At 39.9% G+C, this 18,234-nt stretch overlaps 1 protein-coding gene across 2 annotated transcripts in view; it reads left to right on the plus strand.

Annotated features, from left to right (window-relative positions):
- Positions 1-5,152: 5,152 nt before the first annotated feature.
- zmynd11 (zinc finger, MYND-type containing 11) overlaps positions 5,153-18,234 on the plus strand; it is a 28,592-nt gene continuing 15,510 nt past the window's right edge. Inside the window, exons 1-4 of one of the 2 annotated variants that reach the window (XM_070844958.1) lie at positions 5,153-5,296; positions 9,010-9,145; positions 13,534-13,693; positions 15,378-15,401. In XM_070844958.1, the coding sequence (XP_070701059.1) occupies positions 9,015-9,145; positions 13,534-13,693; positions 15,378-15,401 (315 nt within the window). In that variant the 5' untranslated portion in view covers positions 5,153-5,296; positions 9,010-9,014. The remainder of the gene's footprint in view (positions 5,297-9,009; positions 9,146-13,533; positions 13,694-15,377; positions 15,402-18,234) is intronic. The other variant, XM_070844959.1, reaches the window with a different exon arrangement.

The following is an 18,234-nucleotide window of genomic DNA, read 5'->3' on the forward strand; positions in this document are numbered from 1 at the left end:
ATATCTGTCTGAGTCCCCAGCCAGCCCCCGGCTGTGTTCTGGACCTGCTCTGGGCGGCCTGGTTCTCTCCTACAGCCCCCCAGGCAGCCTCTTGTCGCACGAGCCTACTCTGACACTGTGTTTACAATTTTACATTTAAAACTTGTATTTTTATTTATATTTTGTAATTTCAGACTTGCTGTAAGAGTACCATATAACCTGGAAGTTAAATAATTGGAAATCATAGTTTGAACAGAAGGAACCGTTGATGTTGGTCCACTTTTGTGCACATTTCTAGTGAATAAGCACAGTCAGTTTTAACATCAAATGTTTTCGTCCTAGAAGATGATATATTGTAGATACTTTACAGGTGGCAAATGCACTGTGATAATACAGTGTAGTCCAGATAGGAGGGTAATTGGAATAGTGGGCAGCGTTTTGTGCTGCTTTTGACTACATAAGCCATTGATTATATTATAGAAATAATATATATATATATGTAAATATAAAACTGTTGCGTTATTTGTTTCACTAAGTATGAGTTGGATTTGTTTAGTCTTTTTTTCATTATGAGCATGTTTTTGGAGAAAAATTGATTTTATGGTACTTTCCACGATTGTGCATTGTTGCCATTACCAACTACCCACCCTTAGATTTTCCCCCCAAATATTTTCATTATTCAAGCAATTTTCAGTAATAAAAACACATTTAATATTTCCAATCATGTTCAAATAATAATTCATGCAAAAGAGGGCAAATAGTTCAAGCTAAAGCCATAAAGTTCTAAGAAAATCTTATTAAAGATACAAAAATCTCTTTGAGACACTTTGTGTCTCTCTAGAATATTTTCTAAAACTACAGAATCAAGAATACAATAATCCAGACGCTGACTTCATGGTTGCTCAAATATGAATGGACACTCACTCTCTACCAACCTTGAGCCTGAGACGTAGCCTTGCATAATACATCCAGTATAATTAACAAAAGAAGGGACTTAACTTTGTCTTAAGTAATTAATTTTCTGACGGTGGACTCCTCGGTGCATTCAGCTGCTTCTGTTTTTATAGTTGTTTGGATGTCCTGGGTGCATGTTGACCGTAAATGCCTCACACAGACATGCACAGAGAGTTAACGTGGTTTAAAAGTAAATGACCTCGCGTTTTTCCTGTAAAACGGTCGTTTGATTTGTTTTAAAGAACTGAACTCAATCTTTGTACTCACTTTGACTCACTGTCAAAGTGAGTACAAATGCTTCACATAGGAGTCATAAGAAATAACTGCACTTTGAACTAATGTGTAAATGGTCCCCTAAATGACCTATAGATGGTTCTCCTCTAGAATAACGTAAAGTTTGCAAAACACAAATGAACGCAATACACATTAGACGTTAAAAAATGGGATTAAAAATAATCCTTGCTAAAAAATAGTCCAATTAAAATACTACATATAGTTCACCGTGTCGGTCTTTCATGTTGCCGTGATAAAGACGGCGTCTTTACGTATATTTATGATTGGAAAGCATCGATAATCAGATAAAACGTGCATGAAGCTTTCCGCTGCGTCTGTTTGGTGAACTGAACGCTAGATGTCGCTGAAGAGCCGCACTGTTTGGAGCAGGAATTACTATTCATCAGTAGATGACTAATGTTTGCTGCTGCTGCTGTGTTTTAGTTCATGAAGCCTTGCCGAGCTTTACGGTGATTTTAGTTCACAAAGCAGTGTAAAGCTCACTGTAACCTCTTGGAGCTTATTGCTTTACTTCATAATGAATTATCTTAATTAGTAGCACTCTCCAACCCATGTGTTGGATAAGAGATAAGACCTTGATTTGTCACATACACAGTTATACACAGTATAATGCGCAGTGAAATGTTCTGAGTGCCTGTTCCAGACTGAAACAACAATAAATATAAAAATAAAGTATTACATAAACACACAAAGTGAAACAATAAGAGTAGAAACACAAAGATATATATATATATATATATATATATATATATATATACACACACACACACACACACACACATATATAAATATATATATACACTGTTGCCCATAAAGTTGGAATAAAATATTTTTTTACCTCTTCTCATGAAATGATTGTGACAATGTGATTTATTCTTGATAAATAAAGTGGATATCTTCTCAACTTTATTGATCAAACTCTTCCAAACATATCACAGTGAAACTTAAACCCCAATCAACCTTTGCAAACTGTGTATTCAGGCTTTAACAAAATTGGGGGTATTGAACAATTATTCCAACTTTATGGGCAACAGTATATATATATATATATACACACACACACACACACACAAAGATAGAGATAAATAAATAGATAAATCAAAAAGTCTAAAACTGAGCAAAATATGTGGATATATATAAAAGCTTGTAAATACTGTCTGTTGTGTTTAAGCCAGTAATATAAAAGGTATGAGCTTACCTTTATGATTAATTTAGCAATTAAATGGTAAATGTTATATGATTTGATCATCATATTGCTTAAAGAATTAGAATAACTTGTATCTCACCCAAGTGGTATGTTGTCGTTTATATTTCAATAAAAAAAACAGTATTTTGTATTGAGTCATCTTAATAGAAATTTATTATAAACAAATAAAAAACAGTGCAGTCATAAAATCAATGCAATAAGTGGGTGTTCATTATAGTCAGTCATATAAGTCAGCAATAAATATATACACAACCAACCAATTAACAGGAATATAATGTAATGGAGCATTATAGAACAGAACAGAATGGCTTATAAACAACATATTACTAATTAGAATAGAATAAAAATAAAATAGGATAGATAAATAGAATATATATGACCCTGATTTTTCCTTTAGTGCCACCAGCTGGTCAACATTTTCAATGTACTAGTGAAATATCTCACAATCTACTGACTGGTTTGGCACAATATTTGGTACAGAGACATTCATGGCACCCTCAGCATGAATTGTAATAACTTCGGCCATCCTTTTTCGCCCAGCTCCATGGTGAAGTCAACATTTAAAGTTTGTCCAGTACTTTGGCTTGTGACCAAATACCTAATATTTAATATAATAATATAATAGGTGGGAGCATCTTTCTTTTTTCCATAACCCCGGGCTTATGGCACATTTGTCATTGAAGCTCTGGGAAGAACCACAGGAGCCAAAGACTGGGAGGCAGGCAGGAGAGGTTGGGGCCCAGACTGAGTAGGTTGAGGTGTGTGCAGGCACAAGCAGGACAGGTTGAGGAGGCGGTTTGGACGCCTGGAGAGGCGGCTCGAAAGCTGGCAGGTTCAGTCTCTGTTTCAGCAGGGCAATCTCTGCTGTGTTAAGGGACAGAACAAAGGCGTGGGGATTTGCCACAGTGGTGTTAGGCACACAGGGTCTACAAGTAATGATGTAATTGCATGCAGCATTATTATTATTATTACTGCTCAACAAACATACATACAGTACTTAGCTCTTGGTGATTAAACCAAACAGGGCCTTGGCAATCCAGTGCTGGTCAGGCTCTAGCAGGGCAGGGATCCAACAGCAGGCAGGCAAATTCTGGTCTCTATTAAACAATGAGATAATGAAGGAATGAATGACGATGGATAGAAAAGAAAATATGTATGTATTCAAGTATGTACGCTAAGTTCAAATTGTATTCACCAATCTAATCATGTCCTCATATAATGACACACTTTTTTTTTTTTAAGTATTTAAAATAAACAGATATGACAGGAGTGTGTGTGTGTGTGAGAGAGAGAGAGAGAGAGAGAGAGAGGGAGAGTGTGTGTAAGTATTTCATAAGAATACGTACGTGCTATGGCTGACTCCATGTGTTGGGCGGCCTGCAAATGCTTGCTGTCAGTTGGTTCCAGCTCCACTGTGTCCAACAAAGGTGCAGTGTGGATCCAGCAGGGGACAGAGCAGGAACAGCTGAAAAAGAATGACATCAAAATAGAGTACATTAAAAATATGAAAACATCTACAGCTCAATGAGACACAATATCCATATTCAGCCTCTTGACAGACCTGTCGACTGTCTGCTGACACTTGCCTTTCCTCAGTAACAACGAGCGCAGGGAGGACGTGGGTGCTGACGATGGTCGTAAGAAAGTGGGCAGTTTTGAGGGAAAAGCAGCAAGGTTTTCTTTAGCATCCTCTGAATCAAAGAGACTGGCACGGCCTTCCTCCCTCTTTCTACATTTAGGATCCATTCTGTATAGTTGAGTTAAAAAAACAGCAGCAGTTACAATATGCTCGGTCTGACACACAATTTACATTGTGTTGACATAATTATCATTTTCAGTTTAATTTCTTATCATCAGTTACCAGTTAAGTACACAACTGAACTATTCATGTCATGCAACCATTTTCAATTGCTTTATTCATGCCACAACCTGCACACTATAACACTGTGAGACAGGATGTAGATAAGTAAAACGACCACACATTGATCCATGCACATCTACTTTGGCCTGTTTTAGCTAATTGGGAATCAAAATAGAGGACAAACAACATAGACTGCGTTGGTAAACTGTGGACTTTGTCATTTCTACCTTGTACTAATGATTAGATAACATTAGTTTTGTTACCAAATAGTCAGTCAGTTATTAAGTGTGACGTTGGTTAAATCAGCAGTCAAAATAAACGTTAGTCATACATCAATTAGCTGGTTATGAGTGGAGAATTGTTCGTGACTTTTGCCAGCTATTACTGACGTTTGATTAAAAACGACTCAATTAACTTGGTTACGTTTAGTGAATCTTTTGTAATTAGCCTGCTAGCATGCTAGCTCGATAGCTATAGATAGAAATCTGCCAAATAATCGAACTTTATATTTCAATATCAAGAATTCAAGACAACAGAATGACAATGAACTTACCAAAATATCGCAAAAGATGTCAGTCCGAACAAAGTTTAAAATCTGCGGCAGGAATTACGGGGGTCGGCTTCCGGCTCAAAACTTGGCAGCTCTGGCGATTCTGATTGGTCAATTCTTGGTAGGCGCAACGAGAGGTGATTGGTCCTTGCAAATCTTGGTAGTGGGGCCGCATGTGATTGGTTAAATCTGGGTAGATTCTTGGTAGCGATAAGCAACGCGATTGGCTCTCATATGATGGCTTCACCGGCCTCCTGCTCGGCACGGCTCGGCTCTGTTGGCGCTGTCTGTGTTTACTTCCCAGCCCAGCGCTGCTGTACTGTGGCCAGCTGGATACAAACCACCATCCGCAGCCTCAGCTAGCCCGAGAAACACTAATGTAAGCTGCCTCGCCTTCAATCCTTCGCGGATTTCCCCTGCAGCGCCCTGTGTTAGTGACACCGTAGCAAAGGTGAGTTTTTTTAAAATTATTATTCTTATGAAAATGATACACGCTCAATGACAACACTGCGGCTAGCTAGCCTCCAGCTAGCACCGTTAGCTTAGCCTTAGCTGCCTTCCCTATCCCGTGATGGAGGATTGTGAACATGGCGCCCTCCAAAACAAACGAGAAGGTAGCTGGTTAGCCGACCCTGTTTCGCTGTATTTTGCCGATGGATATAGCTTCACGAGAACTCGTAATAACCATAACTAGCTGGTCGCTGTGGTTGTGAATCTTGTTTAGGTTCGCAGACAAGTTGGCTAGCCTAGGTTTACCAATCAGCCAGCTATGGTTAGCTTGCTACGTAACAGTTTACTAGCATCGCTAGCAAAAATTAACTCGCCACGACAGCCTCTTTGTCAGTCAATCATTGATCTGATGTGCGTAATATATTGTCTTTCTACTCATAATAAACACAAATTGGCTGGCTTATGTGATTTCGAACTCATTAAATCGGACATTTTGTGCTTTGGTTTGGACGTTAGCTAGCATGCTAGTAGCTAAATTCAGCTTCTTAAATGGCAAAGCCCGTGGCCTTCCACGGCTGCCTCTTTGTTGCCAAATCTGCGAGGAGTGCTTAATCTGTCATTTTACTGCTAGATTTGTGGTAGGGTTTTAAACTACAGCCTGATGATCCAGATCTTCTTCTACACAGCGGCCACTTCGGTGCCCTCACGTCAGTGTCAACGCTGCTGCTATTAGCTGGCTAACTGAATGGCAGATGCTAAAATCTGTAGACAGCGCCGCATCTTTCAAACCTGCTTGAGTGTCACACTTCATTTAGTTGATATCATAACTAACAGGACTGATTGTTGACTTGGAGCTAAGTCAGGAGGAGCTGTCAGGTTTTCTGGGGAGGAAATAACAGCGCTGCGCAGTCTCTTTGTTTACCCAGGGAGCCACAAAACCCTCTGAACCTGTGTTGTCTTTCTTCTTAATTGGCCTCCAGTGCCGCACACCTTGCCTAATTGATTGGGGATCACGCTGGCGTGCAGAGCCGCTGTCCTGTCATCATGTAGTGTGAGCCCTCTGGAGACAGAGGTGCAGGCAGGCTGCAGTGCTAGGTAGTGCTTTCTGTGTGGTTTACATGCCAGTGTTGCACAGCAGATGCTTATGGAGGAGGGAGCGCTGGAGTGGCCATGCTGCCTTGGCATCATGGCACAGGTGGCCCCGTTCACACCTGCTGCACTTGACACAGCAAAGGGGAGCACACATTACTCACTGTCACCTCACTGCTCCCATTCTCTCGTTCTCCTTCTGCTGTGTTGAGATGCGGTAAAGTCTACAAAACTGCCAGATTTAAAGCTTTAGATTTAATTTTTGTGACTTTCCCACTCACTTCAGCTCTTGAGATCAACAATGCTGATTTTCTTTTTCTAAGACGAGTGAGAACAAGCTTGTTCTACTACAGTCTTTGGTCAGGGAATGATCTGCAGGCCAAGCTCGAACTTGCCCCTTTAAATTATATTTAACTTACAATAATGACTGTAAGGCTCATGTACATACTTGCAAAAAACTTTATTGAAAATACATTTCAGTTTTAGCTTCCTCTTCACAAAACAGGTGCACACTTTCATTATTCTCACAAACATATGACTAAATAGTGCTTCCTTGTCAATGCACATTTTTGTTGTTCCTATTGTTGCTGTTGTGATTTTGTTTTCATTTTTGCTGATGTCCTGTTATTGTTTGCTGCTATTTGACCCTGTCTTGGTGAGGTTTCAAATAAGGCTTTAATCTCAAAGTAAGTCCCTACTTCAATTTAGGTTATTAATGTTTTACCTCGCCTCCCAGTTCTGTGTAACATAATGATCACCTTAACATAAATGTCATGATATTTACACACTGATAGGGAAAAAAACCCATGTTTTTCTTGTTCATCCAAGTAATCATACCAGTGGCAACAATAATACGGTTCTTCTGTTTGGACTTGCGCACAATTTCACCTTTTTTTCAAGTCAAAGTCCAGTTTTACCTTCTGGAGACTGTTGTTTCATTCATTTAGAATTCATGATATCTGAGAATTATGAGCAAGCTATTTTCTTATCAGTTGTCATTATAATTAGTTTCTTCTTGATAGTTTCTCCTTAATTTGTGTCCTCTGTTTCAGCTTATAATTTGTGTTATCAAAGCAAGAACCATTTAGATTTTTTATCGATAACACATATGGAAGAGAAACCTAAAAGACACAGATGCTGACAAAGCATCAGGCTGATATTTGTGTGCAGAGAGCAGAGATACTATGTTTAAGGAGATGATTATATCACACACCATCTCAAGTTAAGAGTGCTCTACTCTGATCACTGCGAAAATACGAACCACTACATTTCTGTGTAATATGTTTAGCCTGTCTGCTGTGACTTTGTATTGATATTAGCTTTATTGTGCTAATATTTGCTCTCACCACCAAATATGTTTGTTACATGCCTTTTTTCACCCTAGACTACAGTTCATACTCTCGTGAGAAAAGTGTGAAGATGAAAATCCTCTCTCGACATCTGTCACAGCTTTCCTCTGTCACAAGGTGCTTTAAAGCCAAGGATCTTCCTTCGTATAAATTGCTCAAAGCATTATTAAGGTTAGCTTTTGGCTGTGATTTATGAAAGTGACATCTTGGGTTTCACGGATGGTTAAGAGGAGGACCGCATAAAATTGGATTTGAATTTCTCAAGATATTTGGGGAAGGGCAGGCCTGTGCACCACAGTAAAGAGGCAAACCGATATTATTCACAATCTTTTGAAGGTTGCTAAGAGTTTTCCATGTTAAATTCCCTCTGGCATCTTCCAATATTTGTTTTGATGTCCACATGGCACGGAGGGAAATGTTCTGAGGTATTAAGAATGTCCTCGCAATGGCTGATTCTCCACGGTATGAAATCAATGCTTTTCATGAGAAATACATATATGAATTTCAAAAAAATGATGGATAGGACAGAGGCTTTCAGCATAATTCAAAAATGTATGTCCACAGCAAAAATGTGTTTGTAGCTTGAAGTTGACCAACATCAGACGCTCAGCATGTGAAGAATGATGATTAAACGATCAAGACCACAACAAATATTTCTTGTACTTTTTGTCATTGCATCAAAGCAACCACAAGCGCTACTTTCCAAGAACTTTTATTCAAAGAATCTCAAACTACTGTGATTGCATGCACTTCTGAAGCAAGTGACCCAAGCACAAACATCACAAACATTTTTTTTTTCTTGAAATTCAAAGTTAAAAGGGGCTATGTTGGGCTCGGATTTATTAGATTGTTACTTATTAGAAATGTGTTTATTTTGTCTTATTTATTATTATTATCATGACCATTTAGTGCAAAAGGAAGAACATTGGTTTGAGACATATTTTAATGTTCAGCATTGCTGATATTATGCACTGTGTCTTGCAGGGCAGTGAGATATATATATATATAAAGAAAAACTACCTCTTCTGCTACTACCAATAATACTACTACTGGCATTACTGCTATTATATCGAGGCTGGTATCATAAGTAGAAACACTACCACTCATTAATTGGTAGTGCAGCTATTGTGCTGCTATTATTAAGAATGTGGCCTTTCACAAGTCTTTCTGTCTGTATTTTGGCACGATGGCTCAACATTTCATTCACAGAGCAAAAGCAAATACATCTGCTGATTTACTTTTTATTTTTATTTATTTTTTCCTTTGTTTCCTACAGTTAAGATGAATAAGGAAATTATGTCACGTGTGGTGAAGAAGAGGCAGGCGGACCCCAAGGTGGTCCAGTATGTGTGGGCGGCCATCGAGGTCATCCGCAACCAGAAACAAATCGCAAACATGGACAGGATCTCCAAGTAAGTTCACCACAGATAAGACAATGTGTATCTGTCATTGTATGTCTGTGCGTTACAGTGGAGTCCTACAGTTTATATACTGCTCACTGCTCACAGCACTGAAAAGTGATTCTAAAAACACCACGTAATCTTCTAGAAACAGTGTCCACATTAATTTGGACAATTCACAGACCTCACAGTTACTACTTTTTTACATTTTTATGCCTCTGCCACTCTTCCCACTCTTGTGAACGTGATATCTCAGGAACCCCCTGAGGGAATTCCTTCAGATTTGGCACCAATGTCCACTTAGACTCACAGATGATGATAAGATTTCGGTGGTCAAAGGTCACTGTGATCTCACAAAACCCTGTTTTCGGCCATAACTCAAGAAATCCTACGCTAATTAAGACAACAGTTCACACCAATGTGTAATAGGATAAAATGATGAAGTGATGACATCTAAAGGTCAAAAGTTATCTTCACGGTGGCATCGTTACGTTCTTCAAAAACACTTTACTGGATGATATTTGATGCCATAATTCAGGAACAGACGGGAGATTGTGACCATATTTCACATTTGGGTGGACACTGAATCAGTGACAGTAAACTTGGGTCTAGACAGACGTGGATGTAAAGTGACACCTGAGTGGTTGGTGAAGACAAACAACTGCAACAAGGTAATTCTAGTCTTTGTACAACATGCAGTGACAGGAAACATGGAGAGAGAGAAGGTTTTCGATATTATAGGTAAATGTCATGCGCCTTGGTCTTCTTATTAATGGGAATGTACATTTCTGAGAGGTAGAGGTAAAAATGCAGCGTTGTTCTGTGAAGAAGTTGTTTAATCTATTAAAACACTTTTCCAAATAGCCTTAAACTTCCCAACCAGAAACCTGTTTTAGAGCCTCTATGTTGGACAGTTTATGGGTTGGCCTGCTCATGTGTAAGGTATTCTGACAGCTCCTTATCCTAAGGGTGTCAGGTAATTCAGATCAGTGTGGCAATGACTTGAGGCAAGAAAATATCTTCACACAAAGACATGCCATTGCTTGAACTTATTGAATGAGGCCACGTTGTGTGACATGAATCATTTCCCAGGCGTCAGTTGTCAGTTAGTCTATTGATTGGTTTTTCAATGAATCAAGAGATCATTTGGGTGGCTTATATTACAAAACCCAAAGACATGCAATTTATAATGATATAAAACAGGGAAAAGCAGTAAAACCATTACTCCTTGCTCCAGCAATGTGTCTGTTCAAGACCGCCCCCCCGACAAGTTTAGCCACAGGATCCTAATCCCAATGCAGTCTCTAATTCCTCCAATTTTTATCGAGCATCATGTTTGTTGACTGCCAGCTCCCACCGAGTTGAAACTGCCCTCTACAGTGAGGGGTTGTTCATCTTTATACTGAATTTAGATAGCATTTTAATTCTGCCTCTCACTGTCATAAACTCATAACTCAAAAGTAACTCAGGTGCCTGTTGTTACTTTTATCTAGGGCTTCAACAGATAAGTATTTTCATTATTGATGATTTCTTCATTTAATCAATTGATTGAATGAAGAAATCATCAATAACCTTGTAAAATGTCTTCAACTTCCCAGAGCCCAAGGTGATAGTAGGTCTAGTTGTTTATGTCCAAATAACAGTCTGAAACCCAGAAATATTCATTTTACAGTGACATAATACAGCGAAAAGCATCAAATCCTCACATGGGAGAAGCTCTAACAAGAATATTTTTGCTTGATATTTGACTTGAAATCAATCATCAAAATAGTTGTGGATTCATTTCCTGTACCACTCAATTAATCAACATATTGCTTGTCGTTAATGTTTGTGTGTTGGCTCAAGCTGCAAAGTCGAGGCTTGGACTTGGTGTCAAATCGGTCAATAGTTAGATTGACTGTTGTTGGAGTTCAGACATTGTCCGACCGCTGTTCGCTCATTGCCATTCTTGCCGTGAAGTCAGCCACCTTATATTGCCAACCACCACCATAGAGACTGGGCTTGATACAGAATCTACAGCAGGTTGGGTTCATGATCATGTTTTAACCACCGTTATTTCATCCATGGAGGGAATCTGCTATTGTTCAAACCGATGACAAAGCATCCGCGGCAGACCTCGCCGATCAGTCACTCCTCTCAGTCGGCGGATGGAGCAGAGACTAAATGAAACACTTAGCACATCTCATACAGCAAGTTGGCGAGCACCTTGCGGCTGGCCGCCTGCCAAATGAATACTGGCGGCGAGCGGCTGTTGTCATGGCAACAGTAAGCAGTGGCATGCAACGGATAGCCCCAGCGCCCACCCCACCCACCCTATCCAGTCCTACCCGTAGCTTAATTTCACCAAAGGGGCTTTGTGGCTAAGAGGGTGATGACGTTGGTTTTGTGGAAATAGAGGAGAGTCAGCAGACCAGGCAGTCGTTCAATTAATTAATTGTTCACCAAGCTAATTGTTAATTTACAAAATCTGGTACATGTTAAACCAACTATGAAATCAATGGAATTCTTGACTCTGACATTTAGTTTTTTTCCTGTGAGATTCTTTGAGCATTTAATGGTCATTTTGCTCCTCAGTTCAGACACACACATCACACATCACCAATGTTGACGTGATTAGAGCACAAATCATTTTTGGATTAGAAAAATTAATTAACTCTTTTGCTAATTTGTGAAGTCTTTTATTTTTCAAGCACAAATGCCAAACATTAGATGGTTGAAAATTCTCAAATTTGGTTTTCTTTGTGTAATGATCTTCAAGTGATTAAGTAGTTAAGTCCAGCTGTTTGTCAGACAAAACAAGCAATATGAATGTGTTATTTTTGGCTTTAGGAAATTGACATGGCCTGCCAATTTATCATCGAAGTGATTAATTTAAAAAATATCTTGTCCGATAGTTACGGACATACTTCATTGTTGTAAATCCTTTGAATTAAGTTTAGAATTTGAAACGTTGTGTTGCAGGTTGGAAGATGATGATGATGATGATGCAGTAAGAGTGAAAGACACAGATAGCGATGTCAGTATCTTGGTTTCACCATCTTTGATTTAAAGGGACATTTTGGATATGGATGTTTAGTCAGTGTTTGTTGGAGCCATTTCTCTAGTTATCACTGGATGATGCTGTAGGCCGCCACAGTAGGCTACTTAACTGTTATACTGATTGTTTTGTGCTGTCTTTTGACATAGTTGGTGACCAGGAACAATAACAGGCTCTAACGGCTTGTAGTCTCTTCGTGTGGGGTGTGGGTAGCCAGGGAGCACCCTCTAGATGCCGTTCAAGAACAAAACTTCCTTGTTCTCTCTGCTTGCAACGCAAACTAGCTATGTTTCTAAGAGTGATTATGACATCCCAAAATATGCTGTGTTTTGGCTGACTGGAATATTCAGCTGTATTCATTCGAGCCAGAGTAAACGGCCGACGAGGTGCAGCAGAGGGAGGCCGAGGCCGCATTAGCCCTGCAGCAGGATAAGGCCAACAGGGACCACCCAGAACCTTAGCTGTTGAGAGCAAACAGTGACTGGCGGGGCCGTCCGATGCCGACAGAAACTGAGTCATTCTGCTGCAATGAATGTTGCCGACGGCAACCCTGACAGAACTTGTGCATATTGCATCCTGGTACATGTAGACACTGCCGGCAAACTCGGTTTTCTCGCTCCCAATAGCACACACTGAGGTATTTATTGCTTCAGTTGACTATATTTACCATCAACACTGACTGGACATCCACATAAAACGTAAAGAAATTATAAAATTTGCATTATTTGTGTTCATCTCACAGAAACACTACTGGGCGTCTCCATTGCAGCTGAAGGGTAAATACAGATTCTCACCTGATTCCCCTCTGACATATTCTGCTTGTTGGCTGTCTGCCATGCTAGGGGACACATGACCTTGCTCAGAGCCGTTCACTGCTGGTCAGTGGGCGGCTGCAGGAATCAAGCGGGCCATTATTTGAATGGCACGTCCTCCTGACCTGAAAATGTGGGAGAAATAGAGAAGAGTATAGATGAGAAAGACTTTCTCTGTTTGTAATTTCAAACCACATGCATCTCTAATCTGTTCCTTTGGTAGTATGAATATCATTTGTGGAGCTTTGGGGTATTTCTGTGGAAAATTACAAATCTGAGAGGCAAGCAATTTTTAAGACTATAGGGAAAAAATAATGCACGCTCTCTGACTGATGTACACAGTTATTAGAGCTGGTTTCAAGGATATAAAGGGTCTTGAGCTTCTCCGCACTCAAACAAACATTTAAACTTAGTGCTGCTGTTTTGTGACAGCAAAACTAATCCAAGTTGCAGGATTTTGAATGTAGATGATGAGAATAGAAAAAATGGCTACCATCAGCACAGCTGCCATCACACATCGCTCAATTACTTCTCCTCTTCCACCTGCACAGGTACCTGAGCCGTGTGTTTGGCATGCACCCAAAAGAGACTGCCAGACAGCTGAGCTTGGCCGTGAAGGACGGCCTGGTGGTGGAGACCCTGACTGTTGGCTGCAAGGGCTCCAAGGCCGGCATAGAGCAGGAAGGATACTGGCTGCCTGGGGACGAGATGGTAAGTTTATCAGGTTCCTAACGCTGGCAGCAGTCAATCCTGTTTCTAGATTCTGTGTTATTGGGGAGCAAATTCATCCTTTTTATGTGAGGTATTTACCTGGTGTGTGTGTGTGAGTGTGTCTCTGTTGGAGCCTGTGAGTTCACATTGTGAGCAACATTTTTTTTTTAAAGAAATCACTTCACAAAAGATGCAGCATTTCCCAATGAGCTGGATGTTGACGTACACTTGATTAATAACAATTAAATAATATTTTACCATGTTTTTAATGTTATGTTTTTTTATCAATATCTTTATTTTTTGGTGACCTGTTCCTAGATTACTGTTTCAGTTTCTAATAGAGATACATAACAAATACAAATTCAGTAAATATTGTATATTAAAAGTATCTGATGCAGACAATCATGCTGTGGAAAAAAAAGTTACATTTTACCATTCGAATTGCACAGAACACTTATTAGATTACTATGCAAGTGACACACGTGTTTGTGTGCGGGCGTCCTCGCCCTGTAGGTAACTTGATACATTGGCAGTGATGATGTTACCACTGGAGCCCTATTTGAGACCACCACACAGATTCAGATTCAGGACATGGCCACCCGTCTGTCAAGTTGGTCACAGTGTGAACGCAGTGTTAACAGATTCACAGCACACTTGTTATGGCCCCTAGACTGGGTCGTAACAACACCAAATATCTCTGTTGTACAATAATCCAGGATGACGAAGACATTCTTAGAGAGGAAACAGGAGAAGTAGTGATATTTTAGCCAAATCAAGGACTTCATAATCAGTTTTGTGTGTGGGGAAAAAAACCCATTTAAAAACGTTGAACTACACACAGCCCTCTATTTATTTTCAGCAGCGCCCCTCGTCTTTGGACTTGCTCAGGCATCCCTCTGCTGTGTGGCGTGGCGATATTGATATTTTTTTCTTTTCATGTGAAGTCCTTGTTTTCATTTTCTCTTATTTCCCTTGTTAGTTGTGAGGAAAGGTTCACAGTGTAGCCGTGCTTTCACTCAGCTCTCTTTTCTCTGTCACTGTGGCGCTGCGCTGTGTGTGTCATTTCACAGTCTATCAGCACTACTTGGGGAGAAAATGTCTTTTGCCATTTGAAATGCAAAAAGCACTTAACGGATTACTGTGCAAGTGGCAGTAAAATGTGTTTGGTGGCTGATCTGGTCCCAGTGATTTTTGCACCAGGGTACTAACACCTTGGCTATACCTGTTATGCTTTACCCATTAAACCACAAGAGCATCATCAGTGATTTTTGAGTAAAAAATAAATATCTAATAAATAATCTAATCTGTATCAGAATAGTAATAATATAAGAAAGTTTAGTTTTTCTAGTTGACTAGAACTGTACTTTTGACATACAAATGCTCGTGTACAAACATGCACCAATTTGTATTGACTCCAGATACATTTCTTGGTAAAAGCTTTGCATCCAAGGCTACTTGTTATGATTGCAGGCCTGTAAAGGAGCTGTGGAAGGAATAATGCAAAATTGGGGGGCTTAATTGTTGTGTGGTCTGTCTGTATTGTGTGGTGTCATCACAAAATATTTTTTAGATGGAAAACAAAATGTTGGTTTCTTAAAACATGACACTTGTTGTCCAGCGGAGCTCAGATGGTTTTAGCAGCAGGACCTTTAAACACTACTCTCTGAATCACTTGCAATCACAGGAGCCGAAAGCCGAGGGAAGCAAGGTAAGGGCTGCATTGTTACTTTCAAATTCAAGGTTTGTTCTTCATTTGATCACTTCATTTTTTTCCTCCCCCTCTCAACTAACATCATTCTGTGAGAAATCAGTTCTGCCACATGCAGTGCAGTCAGGGATTTGAGTGAATCTTTTTATGCAGGTTGCAGAAAAACTTAACAGCACACAGTACGTTCTGGTTAGTGCAAAAGTTGCAGGCTGTATTTAAAATAACGCAGAAATCCTTCTGTGCCAGTGGCGAGAAATTCAGTCGTCTTGCTTGCGATTGAGTCTGCTCGCTTCAATGAAATTATCACACAAGGTGAAAGCTGAAAACGTATCAGGTTGCCATTTGGAAATTGCCCTGCACGCTGGCTTATTGTACAGCATTGAACACACTGCCAGAAGCTACTTGCTGTCATTCAGTAACACTGTAAAAAGCTTCATGAAAGTCCATTGCAGCGCTGTTTCTACGTGGCCAAATTTCTTGCGGAAGTGATCATTGACCTTGATGAAATGTGTGCTCGCTACTTATCTACAGATGTGCCATTGCTTGATTTTTTTTTTTTTTTTTCTTCAAAAACGTGGAAAAACTCACTTGGTACAGCTCAAAGCTATATCCAGTATCCTTGGATTATAAACACTGCCAACAAGAGTCAAATATCAAGTGTAAATTACGGCTTGAACAGTATTCAGTGTTGGCTTAATTCAATTATACTTTTAATGTGCGATGACAAGCAATGCTAGCATAGCCGCAGGTTGGTAGCAAGCATTTGTAGTATTTTGGTCTTGGTAGTTGTAGTTCTCCTCAGAGGGGTGTGTTCTGCCGTGTTCTTAACTTCTGTCTGGCATGCATATTTTCTTTTTATTTCCTTGATTTTTAATTGGCGAAACAGGGTGGAGTCGAGGAGGGGTGGTTGTGGTCATGCTCTTTAGTGTCCTCCATGCCTGCTCCCAGTAACACAGCCGAGTGGCTCGTGCAGATTAGCGATCGCTCAGCGGACAGAGTTTGAATGTGAGAAACGCTGTGAGGCGGTTGCTAGATGGAGGCAGCTCTCTCTCTGCAGGTGCCTGGATTCAATCCAGCTGGCGTGCGCTGTGTCCTTGTGTTAACCTCAGGAATATTTACTCCTCAAACAGATAACCACACATTTCCACACTGATCATAACAAGTAAAAATAGTAGTCACATTCTTGAAAAAAAAGTTTTTAGCGCACGCCTTCAAGTCAGATTGTATTAAATCCAGGTTTGCCCAAATTGATTATCTTCTATCTGTGAATTCCTCTCCTGAAATTAGCTCATCTAAGGGTGAAAAAACAGTTATCGATAGTTTGAAAGTTTGGTGGGTAACACAAGTTTGATTCTGTGCACTTGTGATGCATGATGATGAACATGATTTGATGTGTTGATGCACTTTGACAGTAACAACTTCTATACTGTAAAAGAGGGCTCAAATGCACATTATTTCATTTAACTTACTAACCCATTATTTTTACAAAGTTAAGTGAACTTCCTCACTTCTTGTATTCCTCTTTACACACTTCTCTGTGAATTTACTTTGTGTCTGAAACTTTAAAATCCTTTACTGTCATCTAAATGGGTGATGCTCTCAAATGAAAACACTGTTGGTAATGTTTTTAATGCAGTATATGGATGTTCAGCGTGGGAGATCATTTTGAATTTAATTATGCATGTAAATTGATTTCAATTAGATCTCTGTTGACTTTGACCAACCACTAGTGGCTTAAATATGCGAACACAGCCAAAATCTTGAAATGCAGACAAATTACTATCTGAAAAGAGTTTTGCAAGATAAATATCTGTAGAAGTCTTGGTTAAGCTTGCTAAAGTGCATACATAGTTACAGCGCAGAGTCTGATTTATGTGGATCTTAACAATATGTGAAGTGAAACACTTAGCTTCTAATAGGAGCAGGAGGTGGAGATGAGTCCTGGAGTTGTTTTGTGTAGGACATTAGAAGGCATGCTAACCCTGCTGCTCGGCCTCACTCGGCTCTCTGGCGTGTCCCAGCTTGACGCTGACAGTGCAGAGCTGTTAACCAGAGTAGGAAAGCAGTGGGAAGATGGCTAAAGGCAGCCAACCCTCTGGCTCCTCCTCCATCACCATCCAAGTCTCTGCCTTTATTGGCAGCTTTCACTGAAGGCCCATTTTCCCTCCAAAAAGCACAGAGGTATTTGACGGATATTTCAAGAAGTCTGATTTGAACCAAAAAGCTGATTTTTTTTTTTTGGCTTTATTTTGAAGCTTTGTGGCAGATTTTTAGGGTTAGGGTCTTTGAACTTTGGTAGAACCCAGTTTTATCAGAACATCTTACATTTGCATGGACTTTGAAATCATTCTGATGTTTTGCTCATGTTTGGACATTCAGTGTCTTTTGTCCTCGCTGTTATTCAAACATTATGTCGCAGCAATAATATCCGTTTTTTGCTCGAGGCCAAATTCTGTCCACACTCCTGTTGAAACCCATTTTGCTGAAACCACTGAGTCACCGAGTCCTTGGCTCGGAGATCTCCAGCCTGTTTGAAGTCAGCCACTCGTCTTTCATCAGACAGTCCAACAATAGTGAAGTGCCTCTTGACATTCAACAGAACTCAAGGACCATTTCTGTATTATCAAGTGTTTGTGTGGGTGAAGAGTCCTCTGAGCAATCTGTGGATGGATTTCAGAGTATATTCACACCTAGATGGGCTTTAATTGGGAGCCCTTGAGAAATTTCTCTCCTTCAGTTATGTTCACTTGGGAATATGTGAATACTGCGGTCGGACTTAACGTGGACGCCATGGGAGTGAGAATAAGATCTAACTGTGATCACTCAAATTAAG

Source organism: Pempheris klunzingeri, chromosome 15 (assembly GCF_042242105.1).
Source record: "Pempheris klunzingeri isolate RE-2024b chromosome 15, fPemKlu1.hap1, whole genome shotgun sequence".
Lineage (NCBI taxonomy): Eukaryota > Metazoa > Chordata > Actinopteri > Acropomatiformes > Pempheridae > Pempheris > Pempheris klunzingeri.